Source organism: Streptopelia decaocto (assembly GCF_964273445.1).
Source record: "Streptopelia decaocto genome assembly, chromosome: 3".
In the NCBI taxonomy this organism is placed as follows: domain Eukaryota; kingdom Metazoa; phylum Chordata; class Aves; order Columbiformes; family Columbidae; genus Streptopelia; species Streptopelia decaocto.
Window position 1 is genome coordinate 111,043,453 of NC_138656.1, and position 17,499 is coordinate 111,060,951.

At 43.1% G+C, this 17,499-nt stretch overlaps 1 protein-coding gene across 1 annotated transcript in view; it reads right to left on the minus strand.

The window, feature by feature from the left end:
* Positions 1-8,404: 8,404 nt before the first annotated feature.
* LDAH (lipid droplet associated hydrolase) overlaps positions 8,405-17,499 on the minus strand; it is a 120,242-nt gene continuing 111,147 nt past the window's right edge. Inside the window, exon 7 of the mRNA XM_082047427.1 lies at positions 8,405-11,664. Within this exon, the coding sequence (XP_081903553.1) occupies positions 11,473-11,664 (192 nt within the window). The 3' untranslated portion in view covers positions 8,405-11,472. The remainder of the gene's footprint in view (positions 11,665-17,499) is intronic.

Genomic DNA, 17,499 nt, shown 5'->3' on the forward strand with positions numbered 1-17,499 from the left:
CAGCGGCAGGATGGCAGTAGCCCAGCCCATCACCCCAGCCCCAGAGCTGGTCCTCTGCAGAGCATCACTCTCTAGCACCACAGAAATGGTCCAGGAAAAAAGTATTTCTGATCAGTCACCTCTCGCCTGAGCTGATTTTTGAGCACATGTAAACATTTTAAATAGGAGACTAGGGGCTGAACATGGACAAATGTGAATTCAGTAGACTCAGAGTGATTTTAATGGATAATTATAGTTTCTAATTCTGCGGTATTTATACAACCTTTACAGGTAAAAAAAAAAAAACACCGCAGTTTCCATGCAGATTATATTCTCCTGGAGAATTTGTTTGACCTTCAGCACCATTTTTATCTGCAGGATATAATTACAGTGAAGCTAGAAATATGAAGCATTTGAAAAGGACTATGTTTCTACGCTTAGCTGGCTCCCTCCCCTCTTACACGGGAATGTAATTGCGCAGGAGAAGGGAACTCAACAGTGCAACCCCGTTTTTTGCATTTGACTTGGAAGCGCTTTGGCTGCGATTCGGGGAGGGACGCCTGGTCGGGACAGGGCTGGTGTGTGCGCCTTGGCTTGGGGCTCCTTGAGCTCTATAAAACTAAAACCTGTGCTCAAGCCACTGCCTGCACTATGTCCTGAAGCCCCCTGTCCCATGTAGTCCCATAGCAGGGACAGTCAGAAGCAAAATGGCTTTACACCCCATTTAACTGCCTGATAACCAGGGGTGCTTCTGGCCTCAAAATAATTCCCAGAAAACACATATTTTATCCTTTTAAGGAATAACTGTTTGTTAATTCTCTTAAAATAAGGGAATTGTTTAAAATCCACACCACCCCTCCCCCCTTTTTAATTTTTTTTTTTACATCATGCTTCACATCCAGCAGTAGAAGGGGCATGAGCATCCTCTGGCAGGGAGAAGGATGTTCATATGGAAATAGCTTGATCCAGGCTTGCAGCAGGGTCACCCTGGCATAGCTGTGTTGGTCCCAGCAGCCTTACTTCTGGTCAGCACTGGCAGATGGAGCCGTGTCCTCTTTGTCGGTTTGCTGATGCTTGGCGTACCTATATGGAAAAGACTGGAAAGGCACTGGATCCAATTAGAAGAAAACCCCAAGGCTTGAGCCTTCTGCACAGGTCTGAGTGCCAGCAACCTCTGTGTCTATTTGCACCACATGGATTTTAGCTCACATCTTGGTTATAAAGCTCTCACTACTGGAGGAAACTGGCTAGGTCTGCAGTGATTTATTGGGTCACACTCCTGTTGTAAAACAAGCAGCTCCTTTTCCTGTTGGCAGTTTTGAGCCCTTATTCCACAAACCTGAGAGTGTGTGTTTAAGGAGAGTCACCTGTGCTGGCCACCATGTAGCAGCACACAGTCTCCATCGTGGGGAAGAGATGAGAGAGGCTGGGGTGTCGCTTAGGATGTCCTGGGGATGTGAGTCCCACGGGATTGCAGCTGGGGAAGTCGAGTGTAGCACCTTGGGGTGCTGGTGGGATGCCTTTGGCTTTGCTCTCCACACTTAACAGGTGTTTTGCCATGAGCTTTGGCTTGATGTGCTTGTTTGTAATAGCAGTACCTGCAGTTATTCACATCAAAAACCACAGGATGTATATTGATGTGATGGATATGTCATAAATACCAATGCACCAACCAGCTCATACTCACATTGGAGTCAACCTGGTGGGAAATGCCATGGTTTCCTGCTGAGTGTGTAGCAAGTCCAGAAATACAAGTGCCTTCTCTTTTATCTGTGTTGGGGCGGCATAGCCATGTACTGGGAGGAAAAAAACCTGCGTGGGGTGGCAGCAGTGGGAGTCTGATTATTGCACCGGTGCTGGTACCTGGAACAGGGCTGTGCTGCTGGATTTGAAAGATGGTCAGACCGAAAGGCTACCACACAGGCCTAGGCTGGGCAGTTCCACCAAACGGCTTGCTGTGTCCCCTGTCCTGGGTGAAACCGGAGCTGTGGTGTGAATTTTTCACTCTTCATGTCACCCTCTGCGGGGGTGAGTAGTCAGGAAAAACCCACGTGGGCAAAACTGAGCTCTGGTCTTTGAGAGCAGTGTGGTTCTTTTCACTCGCCATGACCAGCAGAAGGAGAGACCATGTGTGTCCCACTGGTGTCAGAGCAGCAACCCAGCATCGGGGATCCCTACAGATATGTGGGGTCCAAATGGGGATGGGAGGTGGTGGGAGCAGAGTGTGGCAGTGTCATCACCATCAGGACTGTGTCCTCCACAAAAAACATGTCAGGGAGAAGAGTGGGGAGTCTGTCCCATGGATGGGGTGTTGCTGATGGTCAGGAGCCTGTGACCTTGCATAGGGGAGGGAGAATTTTTCTCCACCTACTGTCTTTGAATCCATGACTGGTAAAAGACTGATGTGTTCCACCAGGCTGGTCTCTGTAACACTTTGAATTTTGTTGTAAGCTGTTTTATGTCTTCCATGGCAAAACCAACTGCATTCATGCTCTGTATTCCTCATACAGCGTGTTGTGAGATACATAGAGGTGCAAAAACATCTCTGAAAATCAGTTCTGCCCTATCAACAAGTGCTCTGGACCTTTGAAAAATGACCAAAATTTGGAGCTCCCACTAGCGCAACCCACTGACCAAGGTCACCACCCTACATCTTGAAGGAAGTTTGCAGCATTGCACCTCAAAGCCTGTGTAGTCCATGTGGCTGATTTTTCCTTTTACTGGCACTGGTATTCGAGCAGCCCCCTGAATTCACTGTTTTGGAGAGGAGTCTGGTGTACGTAGCGCTGGGAAGGGGCACAGTGGCAGGATGGCTGATGCACCGTGCTTAACTTTTGGCTGAGCAGATGAGGGTAGGAAGTGTTGGGCAGCAGATGGTTTTCATGTGGATTGGTATTGAAAAATTTTAAACCAAAGTTTGACCCATTCCCAGAAATGGCTGGAAATGAAACCCAGCCATTTTTCAGCAGGTTTTCCTCGTCATTTTTTCTGTCGTCACGACTTATGAGTTCTTTTGGACATTTTGTGAGCTCATTTTTCTACTTCGATACTTGTGCTTGTGCCTAAGGTTTTCAGGATGGGGAGTGTGGAGACTCGCTGTGGTGTTTGGAGGGTGAAGAAGGACAGTGAGTGTCAGCAGCATGCAGCTGGGGCACAGTCAGTGCCCTCGAGCAGGGGACGGGACTGGCTGGGTTGAAGCCGATGGGAGGAGAGGACCCACTCATGGCAGGTCACACGCTCAAGAGTTTTCCCGATGGAAGGTGACAGTGTTTGGGTCTCCCCTCCACTTTGCTGTGGTGTCAACCTGCGCTGGTGCCACCCAGGTCTCTACCAGCAGAAGAATAATGAGACCGAGATGCTGGGTCCAACCTGGCATCCTTGGGAGCTGTGGTGTTGGCTTTGGTCCTGGTCTTTGGGGAGACGGTAGCGTTCCCCATGGTGTTTCATTCATTTTATCCATCCTGCCTTGATGAAGGGAGAGGGAGTGGAGTAGGAGGGAAGAAACAAGAGCCAAAGTTCAGGGGTCCCTCACTCCCAAACTGGTCATCCCGGGTAGCTGCATGCCAGCCAAAGGGCTCACAGGAGCTCAACCATCATCATCAGGTAATGAAATATAATAACATTCACAGGCTGGGAAAAGGGGCAGTCACACAAGGAGGGACTAGACTTTTATTCTTGAAGAGGTGCCAAAGTTAAATGGTTATATAGTTGGTGATGAGCTGGGGATGGGGCACTTTGCAGGGGCAGCTTGTCCCCTCCTTGGCCAGGGAGGGGGGGGTGATCACATTGTTTACATTCACCCCATGTACTGTGAGTAATTAACCTTTTAAATAGTGCCGAAAAGGAAGAGTCTGAGTTTCTGAGGTGCTGAGCATCCAGCGTTCCCACGCACTTCAGTCGAAGCCACGTTCGTGTGGTGCCTTTGCAAATCAAGCTCTTGCAGCCTGAGGAACATTTAGGGGCTTTCCCCACCCGGAGTCACCGGCTCCATCTCGCGCTGCGGCTTCTTTGCTGGAAAAGCTGGTGGAGATGCCGCTCGCGAGAACTGAACACGTGTCTGCGCGGGAAGGACCTGCTCCGCTCTCCATGCAGGCACGAGCAGCCTCAGCCCTGCTTGTCGATCCGTTTTGCTAAATCGCTACACATCCCATCACCGCCTGCTCGTTTGCAGAAGTCATCGCTATCTGGAGCTCCTGTGACAAAATGAGCCTCTCTGCTGGTCAGTCGTGGGTTTATTTATACGTTCTTTTCTTTGATTAGAAAGGAAAATAGCAAAAAAGATCATAAAGGACTTGCATTTCCAATAGCTGTATCTCTAGTAGTTATGATTTTTGAAGCAATACTTGTATCCCTGTGTGTGCCTCTAAACTATCCATGTATTTGTTCAGCTTTTTCAGGTCTGAGTGTGTGAAATATCTCTAAAGAAGATAGCTCTGTAAGTGATGGTGTAAATGCATTGTTTGTATGTATTCTAAAGTTTAAATAGATTGTACATATGGGATTGTAAATGAACTGTAAACAGCAATCTATATTTTCTTGAATATATTATATAGCAGTATATATTTGTTAAATAAGTATTCTTGTATGCTCTTCAATAACCTTTTTAATATTTTGTACAGATAAGTTTATTAAATATTTTATTGATAAATAGATCTCTGCAATATTTCTTTCTTTTGAAGACTTGGGCCTGTGTCCAGAAACCAGATCACTCATTTCGCAGCAACCTTTGTATGTCACCTTTAATTCTTGGGCTTCCTAAAATGTTAAAACCAAAAATGAAAAAATACCTGAGAAAATGTAGCAGAGAGTTATTTTCCCCCAAATCAGGTCTGGCAGTTTAATTCCTGTTAGGTACCACTGGTATATGTGATACAGCACCTAGTACTCGAGAGATTAGACTACTACTACTGCAGCAAAATTTTTGCCAAAGATTGTTTTTAATTGAATATTTGTTTTTATTTTATTTTATTTTAATATTTATATTTATTTTACATTCATCCCTCTTTTGATGTCTTTTTTAATTTTAACAGCTAAATAAAGTACCCTGGGACATGAAACCCTTTTGCATTCCTAGTAGGTGATCTTCTAAAGTTATGGGCCATCCAGAAAGCAGAGAATCTGTACGATTAGCTTAATCATTCGGGGAGGGGGGAGACTGTCAAATAGGTGTATGATGTTTTCTCATCTGCTTTCATTAGGACATTATAGTGGCAGAACCAGAGGTTTCAGGGAGGGTGAGTTGCTTTAGCATGTGTTCCTGCAATAGACACCACCAACATGCCTTGGAGACAGCGAGTGAAGGCAATAGGGTTCAGTCTGCCTCTGCCACATCCCTGCTGCACACAAGACTGTGAACGTGGAGACGCGGAGTAGGGCACATTTGGAAACACATCTTCAAGACATCAGGTGTTTCAGTTATGGCAGAGCAGCCGCAGATTTCAAGACCCAGGAGAAACACATGGAGAACTGACGAGGGGTTTGCCTGAAGGACTTAAAAATTAGTTCTTAAAATACTGGTATTTTCTAGGCTGTCCCTTCATCTTAAGCACACCCACAAACACATGGCTCAGGTGGAGTGACACACGGTGATTTCTACTCCCAGGGGTACATGGAGTGATGTATCAAGCCACTTTTTGGGCCGTATCCTGCATCCTCACGTGCTCATTTGCGGTCTCGTTAGGTGAGGGGTCTTTTGGCTCAAGTTCCCTGGCTAGGCAGGCAGACAGGATGGCATTTGCCCCCATGTCCCCTGCCTGCTCTATGTGCAATTTTACAGGGAAGTATCTTAAGAAGTTATTTTCAACAGAACATTGAATGATGAGAGCAAATGGTTATTCACAGGAATCCCGTCATGTCTGCACTGAAATCAGTGGCAGGTTTGCTTTCAGCAGAGACAGGTTTTAAATCTATAGTACTAACATAGCACTTCACACTACACCGTGTGATTTACAACATAAGCTAGTCAATCCTTATATAAATACTGAAAGGCAAGCGGCGTCATGGTCAGTTCATACTTGAGAGAAGTCAGAGGCACCGCAAAGACAGGTGAGATGCCACAGTCACACACAAAGGAAGAAAATGCAGAGCATTGCTAAAACAAGACACAGTCTCACTTAGACACCCAGTGACTTAACCCTAAACCAGATGCCAAGTCCCTCATGTAGTAAAAAAATGAGGTGATGCCTTGCAGGAGCTCCAGATAAAGATCTGGTCCACCTACATTTAGATATTAAGTTAGACCAGATAGGGAATTTAGACATCTAAATTTTTTTGGGAACCTGCTTTATGAATTGGGGGCAAGTTAGGTGAGCCAGGTCTATTTTGCTTGGAGCATCAGTTTTCTTCATAGCACCAAATCCGAGGTCCAGCAAAGTTAACTTCAATGTGTACATTAAGTTCAGTAGGTTTTGGACCGGTCTCTAGTATCTGCTTGAGACTTATCTGAAGCCTCTCATGTTCTATCCCATGTGGTTTTCTGGAATGCAGACCAATTCAGAAGATGCTTGGGGAGATCACTGGGACATGTGTTTGCTGTTGGGAAAAACTGCAGTCCCCAAAGATTCTAGTATGAGAATTTTATCTTATTTTCAGTAACTGATATTAGGCGGGCATGTTTTCATTATTACTATGACAGCTTAAATCCTCATTATCACAAAGTGCTAATTCCACAGGAATATTGCTATGTTGGACTGCTGTATCTTGTCACAAATTAATAAGAATATGAGGATAAAAGGAAAACTCCTGTCTCGCAGGTAATTCTTTTGTACTGAGGGTCTTTGTTCATGTCATGTCACCTCTGTTGTCCTAGTCTCAGTCAATCCATCACCTGGGTCTCCCTAAGCCTGTGTGCAATCCTATTGGCTTCACTGAGACTGTATGGGGGCTGTAATTGGAGTTATACACTCCAGTTCACTCTGGATGCTTAGAATCCTTGGGCTTTTTTGTGGGTAAAAATAGAGGTTCCTTCCTAATAAACACATGACTTGCAGTGCCTCCTGCATCATGAGAGCAGATGATGTCAACGCTTCAGAACCTTTATATTCTGTAAATGGTATTTCCGTCTCTATCTAGTTAGATTGGAACAGCAGGTTCCTTATCAAATTTTAAGGGTGCCTGTCAGGGAAAAGGATTAGCTGAGTCCTGACACTAGGAAAGCCTTTTCTTTCTTTCCCCAGTTCCAATCCATCATACATGCTGATTTCTCTTAATATATGAAGCAGTGTATTTTAGAGCTTGGGGGCTCTAAGGTGACTTTGTTGAAGATGTTCGTAAACAGGGAATATGGGGGGCACCCTCCACTGTCTCTTTCATTGTGAATCACTCCAAGTAACATGGCAAAAAAACCTCCTTCGAGCATCTGACTGGCAAACACTGCAATCGGATACAGAGTAAGTCAGAAGTTTCAAGCAACGTTCTGCATTTTATTAGGTACTGCAAACTACTTTCCACAACACAACTACTTTCCTGCAGTAAGCGGAATGGGAAAACCCGGCATTTACCATCAGCTTAAGCATTTAAACGAAGTCTCTAATTAAATCTCTCCTGCCTGGCCCATCTGAGTGTGCGTGTTAGCTTGTTTCATAACTTCTGCATGATGCTACCGAGAGCAATGATCGCTTCTGGCAGCTCTATCTGCTGCTTGTACTCAAACCCCATCAGCTGCTCCAGAAGTACACGCTGGTTAAATAGTTCCTGGTCACTCAGAAATGTTCTTTGGATTCTTGTAAATGCGCCAGGAAAGGCAACATTTGCCTGCAAGTAAAGAGCCTCAGAAACTCATTGTAGTTGGGAGTCTGAGTGTGACCCGTGACACAGAGTAGAACAAGTCTCTTGGGTCTGGTAAGTTTATCTAAACCCAGTAATAGTTTCAGCAACTTTATTAATGATAACATTGAACATCTTGTTTAAAGTCTCTGCTGGCAATTAGCTAGACCAAAGAAAGGGAAGGGGAGCGGATGCACATATAAACCCATTTTCTGTAAAATAAATACGTAAATGACCTCAGCGGCAGAGAAGAGATTATCTGCTGTGGCTCATGTATGCAATTTGTCTCCTGTGAGTCAAGAAACTGGTATTTATCTTCGAGTCCAACCCCAAATTCTTCACCATAAACACTGGGCGAGCACTCATCAAGCTTCCTGAAGGGACAAACCTCACTAATCCACACAGTCTATGGCTCATTCAAAGCAGCAAACACAGAGCTGGAGGGAGCAAGAGGAAAAACTTATTATTTTGGAGTGGTTCTGGATAAAAATGCTTAAGTGAGTCAGGTGCCTACCACCCTCTGATTTTATCTGTGCTCAGCAGATGTCTACATCGCATGTGAAATTTGGGGTTTAGCAAGTGTTTTTGTTAAATTTTGCGTGGATGAAGTAATGAAGAAGGTAAACTAACACTAAAGAAGTTATCAAAATAAAGAATCAGGTTGCATTTTACAATAAATGTCTTTATTTTCATTACTGGAGTCGTGTACATTTTCATAAAAGGTATTGATCTAGCAAAACACTTGAACATGAATCAAAGCTCTTGAAGCTAGCAGGGTTACTCATGTGGTGAGAATTAAGCACAAATGTGAATGACAGAGATTAGGTGCTACTGCATACAGTCAATTCATTTGTGACAGGTTTTCCAGGAATTCTAAAACAGTCTAAAACAGGCAAGACCACACTGTGTTTTCATGGTAAGTTGGCACATTCGGATCATAAGCACTTTTGACACTCTTTGCCTGGGGTCACGGTGAACACCACGGGCTTCAGAGGAGCTGGATTCTCATTGAGTGAGATCTGCTCCTCTTACAAAATACATCTGTGAAAACCAGACCCGTGTTTTTTTGCAATGAGTAGAATAGCAAATTTTCGGATTGTAGCCTTACGGTAAGAGCTTCTAGGAGGAAGGTAGCAATTGAATCACTATGGTTTGGATAATCTTAGAGAAAATTCTTTTAAGAAAATCGTAAGGCATTATTCTGCAGTAGATCTGGTCATCACTGACCAGACCTAATCTCAGTTTAGGTCTCAATGCAGTCAGTAGGATTGATTACAACGGATTAACATTTGTATAAAAGGAATACACAAGTCAAGTACAAGTATTGCTAAATTAATTCCTCATACAAAGTATATGAATAATGTACTGTAAACAACTGCTTCTCGTAAGTGCTTCAGTTTCCAGGCTTTAATAGTTGCTTGTCATCTTTGGTTAATGCAAGATTTTTTCTGTCCTCAGGAGATCCACTACAACAGCGGAGCCTTCACAAACTGAGTCCTTCATTCCATGTACTTTGAAGAACAATTGTTTTGTTCAACCAGATCAACATGTAAACCAAAACAACCAAGTGAACTGTATTTTGATGTTGCTAACATACGAACATGTGCATATGTATATATATATACGTGTATGTATATGTATCTCCACGTATGTGAACACCCCCCCTCCCACTCTGTTCACAGGGAGCACCTTGGCCAACAGATGCATTTAGCGCCTGCCCTAAGGCCATCCAAAAGGAATGCCAACATCTGGGGGCTATTTAAACACACACAGACACACAACTATGGATTTCCAACGTGAGCACAAGAATTGTTTCGATCATGACTGAATACGGCCCTCCAGAGAGAAGGAAAGTCCCACAACTCTCTGATAAACAGAATCAGTTGCGCAGTCTCAATCCCTTCACGCTGAACGCATCTGGCTCTTCCCCACGCTGCTGCACCCGTGGTCTCAACGCTCCTGCCTCAAGGTTCAGTATCTGCTTCATGATGTGGCAGTGTAATCTGAAAATTCACTGGCTAGTCTCAAAAACTAAACCAGTTTCTGGTGTGAAGAAGGTCACTTAAGTCCACTGTCTGGCTAGAGGTTTGCAGACTAGTCCAAAATATCCAGAAATTTAACTCTATTACAAATTGGTCTAAATATCGGTGAAAGATTTAAAGGGGATTTAGGAAGTGGAAGGTGTGTACATAATCGTGTAGGAAAAGGAATTAATTGGTCTTTCTGCATCTCAGAGAACATTCTCCAGTACCATTCTCTCTAGTACCATTTAAAAACTGTTAATAAATCATATAAGTCAGATACCCAATGCATCATCTAAAATCATCTGTTTGCAAGGGCAGGACTTCCCCTGACTATATTCTGTAGTGTTTTATTTATTTAGAAATGTCTCTATGAACTCCATAGAGAGAATACTTCACAGGTTCATGGCTAGAAAGCTTTTCCTGATTACACTTGGCTCTGTTCCCCTTCATTATTTTCATTTCTAACTATCGTTTGTAATGTCTTCTGTTAACAAAACTGGCAGGATTTTTTTTTTTCCTTTTTTTTTTTTTTTAATATCTATAAAGGAGAGGGATGAACAAATGTGAGGAACAGTGTACTTGTCAGCAACGTGCTTTAGCAAGGATCTGGTTCTCTATAGTAACACTTCATGCCATTTCATGGGTGCAGCCATGGCAGAGTAATAGCCATTTTCTCACAGTGGACTTAGCTAATTTGTGGCTTGGGATAAAATGTCATACTTCAGCCTTTGGAACTGAAATTTAGGCATGCATCAAAACTGGTTCAATTCTTTTAAGTTGCTGAGCAAGTACTGTTCCCATGGACTTCATTAGGACAGTTAGGCCACCTGTAAGTAGTTATATATGAATTCTGCAATCTGTTTTAACCTTTTAATACTGGCACTTTTCACTAGTGTCTTTTACCTTCTCTACAGTCAATCAAAAAATGAAATACTTGGCCACGTTCCAGACAAGAGCTCCATAGGTATTCTCTTGCTGAGCAGCCACAGTTACCTCACAGTATTTTTAATACCCTGCGGAGTCCTGGCAGCACCTTAAACCCCTTCTGAGATTTGGAGAAACTGCACACCTGCTCTGCACATCTCCCTTGTACTCATCCAGAACTCAGCCTGACCTCCGATTGACCACCAGCCCCATCTGACCTGGAGGAGACACCATTAGGCTTGTCCTGGGGCCTTGGGTTGTTCTGGCTGTCATGTACCAGGGTTACATGGAAGATGAGACATATAGAGAGGGCCAGGTCTTTCATAGCACACCAGGATCCATCACCAGGATCCATCCACAGGGGGATTTTTATCTATACGGAGCAGCCTGGTATTTCTTACTACAGCAGCCCAGCTGGGCTGCCCCAAATCCACCCCTGACAGTTCTCCAGCAGGTGAAGGAGGTTGTAGTAACTCACGTTCACCTGTAGCCAGTGAATCTAGTACCAGTGTTGTATAGAGTGCTGGCAGGCAATAATATTGCACCCTTTGCCAAGTCCTGCAGAGTCCTGAAGACACAGGTTGAAGGTACATCACCACTGAATCATAAAACTATACTTTGGACCAGCCAGTCTCTCTTTAACTTTCTTTAAAACATCTCCATAGAAAACAAGCCATAATCTATAATAAACAGAAAAAAAAAATAGGACAGACTCTCTCACAAAAAATTACACGTTCACAAAATAATTACATCGTTTTCTTGTTAATCACTAAATCCATGTTTATAATTTGGTGAGATCATCCCGTAACCAGTCTGTAATCATGGCAGCCATCTCCTTGCTGGCATCCAGCACGAAGGCGTGGCGGAGCCCCTTCTCACAAAGCCGAATGTCCCCATCCGGAAAATCCATTTTGATCTCATCGTAGTAGTGCTGTGGACACCATTTGTCTCCAGTTCCATAGTAAAAAATCAGCTAGAAATCAAAGCATATCAAATCATTAATTTGAAAAGTTACTGATGAAGCAAACAGTATGCGAACAAAGAACACTGAATTATTTGGAAATAAGTGATGCTTCATGACCCAAAATATGCTGTAAGGAATAGCAAATTAGTAGTTCTTGGTTGTTTCCATGTCTGTAACTATGACGAAGCCAGTTAAATGCTCTGTGACTCAGTTTCCTCATCAGTAAAACTGTGGAACACAAAAAACAGAGATCTGCTGATGAAAGCCTGAATGTCTTAAGAAATCCGTTATTATAAATCAAATAATTTAGTTGTCCATGGAATTGACCTCTACCAGACAAGCTGCTGTGTTTTCCCTAGCTATTAGCTGTTTTCTGTGTTAGCTTTCTACCTATTTAATCAAACAGCAAAACTACCAGTAAACTTGATGCTATGTCCCAGCTGAAGGTGCTAACCATTAAGGCTTTCTTCTGGATCTAAACTAAGAGAAAGCAGGAGGCTACTCCACCATCTGTGAGTAGCTCAGTGTGGCATCTGCTAGGTGTGATCTCAAACCACCCGCCTGCTTGGGGCCTTAGGCGGAGCAGTACCTATTTTTCTTAAACTCAGTGTTAGATGTAAAATAGAGGTGATTTACTCAGCCATGTTAGAAGAACAGCAATTATGGTCATTCTCCGAAGCAAAACTTTTTTGTGTGGAGAATTTTATAATCACAGAATCTCAGAATCAGAGAACAGTTTGGGTTGGAAGGGACCTTCAAAGCTCACCTAGTCCAACCCCCTGCCATGAGCAGGGACATCTTCACCCAGGTCAGGTTGCTCAGAGCCCCGTCCAGCCTGGCCTTGAATGTCTCCAGGGATGGGGCATCCACCACCTCTCTGGGCAACCTGGGCCAGTGTTTCACCACCCTCAGTGTAAAAAATTTCTTCCTTATGTCTAGCCTGAATCTACCTTCTCTAAAACCATCACCCCTTGTCCTATCGCAATAGGCCCTGCTAAAAAGTCTGTCCCCATCTTTCTTATAGGCCCCTTTAAGCACTGAAAGGCCACAATAAGGTCTCTCCAGAGCCTTCTCTTCTCCAGGTTGAACAATCCCAACTTTCTACCTTATTTTTATTAAGTGCTGCCCATGAAGAACACAGACACCTCCCAGAGATCTATAAGCAATTTTCTTTTCGGTTGTAATGTGGAACTAAAATTCTACCACAGTCCATTTTGTTTTGATCTTGACCAAGTAACCTTGTTTAATGACACACATGAAGCAGGTGCTACAGGGCCCACCTAAACACAAAAGTGATAAATTCCAGGCAAATATCATATTCAATGAAATGTCTTTTCTCTCTGTTAGAAACACTCAATGTCACTCTTTCCCAAGTCATCATTTCACCTCATTTCATCTAAGCTTTGCATGCTATATCTATGTTTTTCAATTTCTATAAAGTATTTGGAGGGATGGTGGTTGTCTTGGAGATTAAAAACCTACAGATTAAAAACTATACAGAAAAAAGATTAATGATGAGGACTCTTTATACTATAATGTTCAAATGCAGGTACCAGAAGGATGTTGATTGCTCAACGTATCACACACACAGCCTGGCCCAATTCCATCACTCTCATTTGTTTCATATTTCATTTCTGTACTTCAGTGAATAACTGAGCAATGCTAACATGAATTAGGGGACAAGAAGTTTTCCTTTCATCACAAAAATCTTCAATTCCATAGTTTTTTTTTAGCCATGTGGAATATTAATAAATGCACCCACTGGGGCAGAGGTGGGCTAAGAGCCCAGATTGCATTTCACAAAATGTTACAAGTTTTTGTCTAACTCGCTTTTCTCTTGTTGAAGTGTACCCAAATCTTGGACATTACTGATTATTCACTGTATGCAAAATACAATATCTCAGTTGCTCAGACACCACCCCAAGTTACACTCTACATATATGCAAAACATAGAACATAAACCCATCCCATGTTAACAAACATTATTGGTTTCCTTTGTCAGTCACTAATTTCTGGAAACAAGGTATGCCGTTTGCTTACTTTAGCAGAAAATTTCATAGAATCATATAATCGTTTAGGTTGGAAGAGATCTTTGAGATCATCAAGTCCAACTGTTAACAACCTAACACTACCAAGTCCACTTCTAAACCATGTCCCGAAGTGCCATATCTACACATCTTTTAAATAACTCCAGGGATGGTGACTCCACCACTGCCCTGGCAGCCTGTTCCAATGCCTCACAACCCTTTCCGGGAAGAAATTTTTCCTAATATCCAATCTAAACCTCCCCTGGTGCAACTTGAGGCCATTTCCTCTCATCCTATCACTTGTTACTTGGAAGAAGAGTCCAACCCCCTCCATGCTACAACCTCCTTTCAGGTAGTTGCAGACACTGATAAGGTCTCCCCTCAGCCTCCTTTTCTCCAGGCTGAACAGCCCCGGCTCCCTCAGCTGCTCCTCATCACACTAGTGCTCCAGACCCCTCACCTGCCTCCCTGCCCTTCTCTGCACTCTCTCCAGCACCTCAAGGTCTTTCTTGTAGTGAGGGGCCCAAAACTGAACACAGGATTTGAGGTGGGGCCTCAACCAGAGCTGAGTACAGGGGGACGATCACTCCCCTAGTCCTGCTGGCCGCACTATTGCTGATATAAGCCAGGATGTTGTTGGCCTTCTTGGCCACCTGGCCAAAGATCTTTTGATCTTGCCTTCTATTCATAAATCACAGGATGTCACACTAGCAAAAATTCTTAACAAAAGCCAATGTAAAATGGCCAGCTGTATTCAGGCCTTTTGAAAGCCAAACATCTGACTGAATACTGTTTAACCCTGGGCTCCGTTACCAAGAGATACAAAAATAAAGATTATGAAACTGAGAAAAAAAGAAATGGAGCAACACCAGTTTAGTGGAGTAGTCCTTGAAATTATTAGATATTTTGATAGGCTAATCGTTGAGTCTCATCATATGATCATCTAGAAAAAGATGAAAAGCCATTTACACTTATAAAGGTGGATAAAATACTTGGCTTAGTCTGCATGAACTGTGAAATGGGCTGTTCTCCAGGTAGGGTTGTAAACTCGAGAACTCACAGATTTGGAAATGCCTAAACAAAAGATTTATGTGCATTCTTAGCCTGCATCTGGTATATTTGCATTATAGTTTAATCTTTCATTGCATGATCCAAGGGATCCTTGACTCATTCAATCCACTGACAGGGTGACGTTCAGCTGATGAGCTGCTATTTGATAGTATTTTTTGCTTTAAATTTTGTGTGTGGTCTGAGGATTTATTTACGACATATTTCATGTTTTACAGACAGAATCTAATTTCTTATGTGCATTCCTCTGGCACACACCACAACAGGATTTGCATGCTCACATTTATTAATTTGGTTTTGCAACACCTTAGTGGTAATTTTTTAATCAATTTTGCAGATGGGGAGCACAGAAGTTAATTACATTAATTTGTAAGTATATAGTGTAGTTGAAAACACCGAGAGCTGGTTTTCCAGTGTGAAGAGCATTACACAGTATTGAGTATGTTAAAAGGAGAGTGCTCCTGCACTTCATTTGCGAGTGCTCTGAAACACTGTTTACCTCTCCATAAAACAGTATTCAAGGTCTTAAATGAGACAGGTACAAACTGTGACCATCTATGAAAAATATTAATGACTTCACCACCAGCCCATTCTTGGATGTGAAGTTTGGGTGCACTTACCACGAAGCTATCTATTTTTACTTAATATAGTTCCCTGTTCCTTTCAACAGGTGTTTTACTGCTTCTGCCACAAAAGAGGTAGTTCTTCATCCTGCTGTCTCCTTCATCACACAGGTCTTTTGGTTAATGAAACAGGAAGAACGAAAAGTGACGTTTTAGTGAAAGACCAACTCTTAATGCCTCATAAGAGGCATCTGAATTAAGATTGGTGCTCCCTAACTTTGAAATGCTTGGTAATGCAGTATCAACTGGTTGTAGCAGAGCTTGTGCATATACTCTGCTGGACTTCATGGAGGTGAACCAAAACCCAGGTATTTTACATGGCTCCTACATGAACTGGCAACAGTGTTGGCACCTCTAGTTCTGCTGCTTTAGGCCTCTGTCCCTTAAGGTACCATGTAACTGGAAAAAGTAGCACTGTCAGCTTCGGGCCAGAGGAACATGGGACACCTTCCTGCTGGGTGTCACACTGGAGGTCTCCAGCACAGAAATTAGTTATTTAGTTTGGATCTACTGCGTGTTTTGGAAGCAAATATCATGTTTGTCCAGAATTGCCATGCTTTGGTTCACGTTGTGGAGCAGCCTTGGAGCATATGGACTCTTTTCACCTGAAACTAAGGAAAAGATGCTCTTCAGGATCACACTTAGTGAGCTCCAGTCACTAATGGACATGGGACCACACAGCTGTTGGCTAAAGTAATAACCCTCTAGAGATGCCCACATTGGGAACATCAGGTCTTCATCACTCACTGTTTATCTCTACAAATTCTCTTCTATTGTGTTGCTCCTGTTTTGAAGGCAAATATAGCCAAAGGCACCTGCTGAGAACAGAAACAATAAGATTTTGGAAATTTGAATCCATTCTAAGCAGAAAGGGTGGAATATTTACCAACTACTCGCCCCGCTGCCCAGTTGTTTGTCCAGTCTTTCAACGTATGACTTCTTCTGTCTTGTCCCTTTGTGGTCTCAGGACTGTTCTACCTGGCTTTGGCTCATTGTTTCAGCTCTGTTCTCCTTACCTAGTGTCCTGGTGTAACCCCAGCTGGCAACTAAGCATCACACAGCTGCTGGCTCACTCCTCTCCACAATGGTGGGATGGGGAGGAGAATTGGAAAAAAAAAAGCAAAACTTATGGATTGAGATAAAGACAGTTCAACAGGACAGGAAAGGATCAGAAAATAACAAAAATAATAATAATAGAATATACAAAACAAGTGATGCTCAACACAATTGCTCATCACTTGCTAATGATGCCCAGTCCATCCCTGAGCAGCAATCTCCTACTTTTTTCCTACTTTATGTACTGAGCATGATACTATATGGTACGGAATATCTCTCTGGCCAGCTTGCATCAGCTGTCCTGGCTGTGCTTCCTCCCAGCTTCTTGTGCATCTCCAGCCTTCTCCCTGAAAAATCCTTCACTTGGTATGAACACTGCTTGGCAACAACCAAAACATCAGTGTATTATCAACATTTTTCTCACACTAAATCCAAAACACAGCACTATACCAGCTACTATGAAGAAAATTAACTCCATCCCAGCCAAACCCAGGACACCTAGTCATTTCCAGTTTCCTTCTGCTTCTTATTCTAGTCTCAAATTCTTGCCCTGCCAAACTCCACATTTTAGTCTTCTGGTTTCTTTGTTTCATTCTGAGTCTCAATTCCAACCCTAGTTGCCTTTTGCCCCAGGAATTCTCAGTCTAGAACCTCTATTTCCCAGCCCTATCCCTCAAATATCTTTCGAACTATCAGTTATTCCTAGTGTTAGGGTTGGGTTCAGTCCAGCAAAAAAACACAGGTAACTGTGTTGTGGTGTTTATATGGGTACCAGGCATCCAAATTCCCACCATACACTTATGAAAGATATGCTCAATAAAGTCACTGGAGCTTAGAAAGCTATTCAGCTGAAACAGCAAGTGTCTACTGTAAGGTGGGTGAAGCTGCACTTTAGGGTCAACTCAAGTGCCTAAGAGTAGGTACCTACTGCCATTTGACATGCCCTAGATATCTAAGGCATCTGCACAAGACTGGCCAGTATGATCCACAGCTTTCTGGAAGAACAGCTGGAGGCCAGATGGGGATATTCTACAGTGCCCCAAACTAAACCAGATGTCCATGTTTAAGGG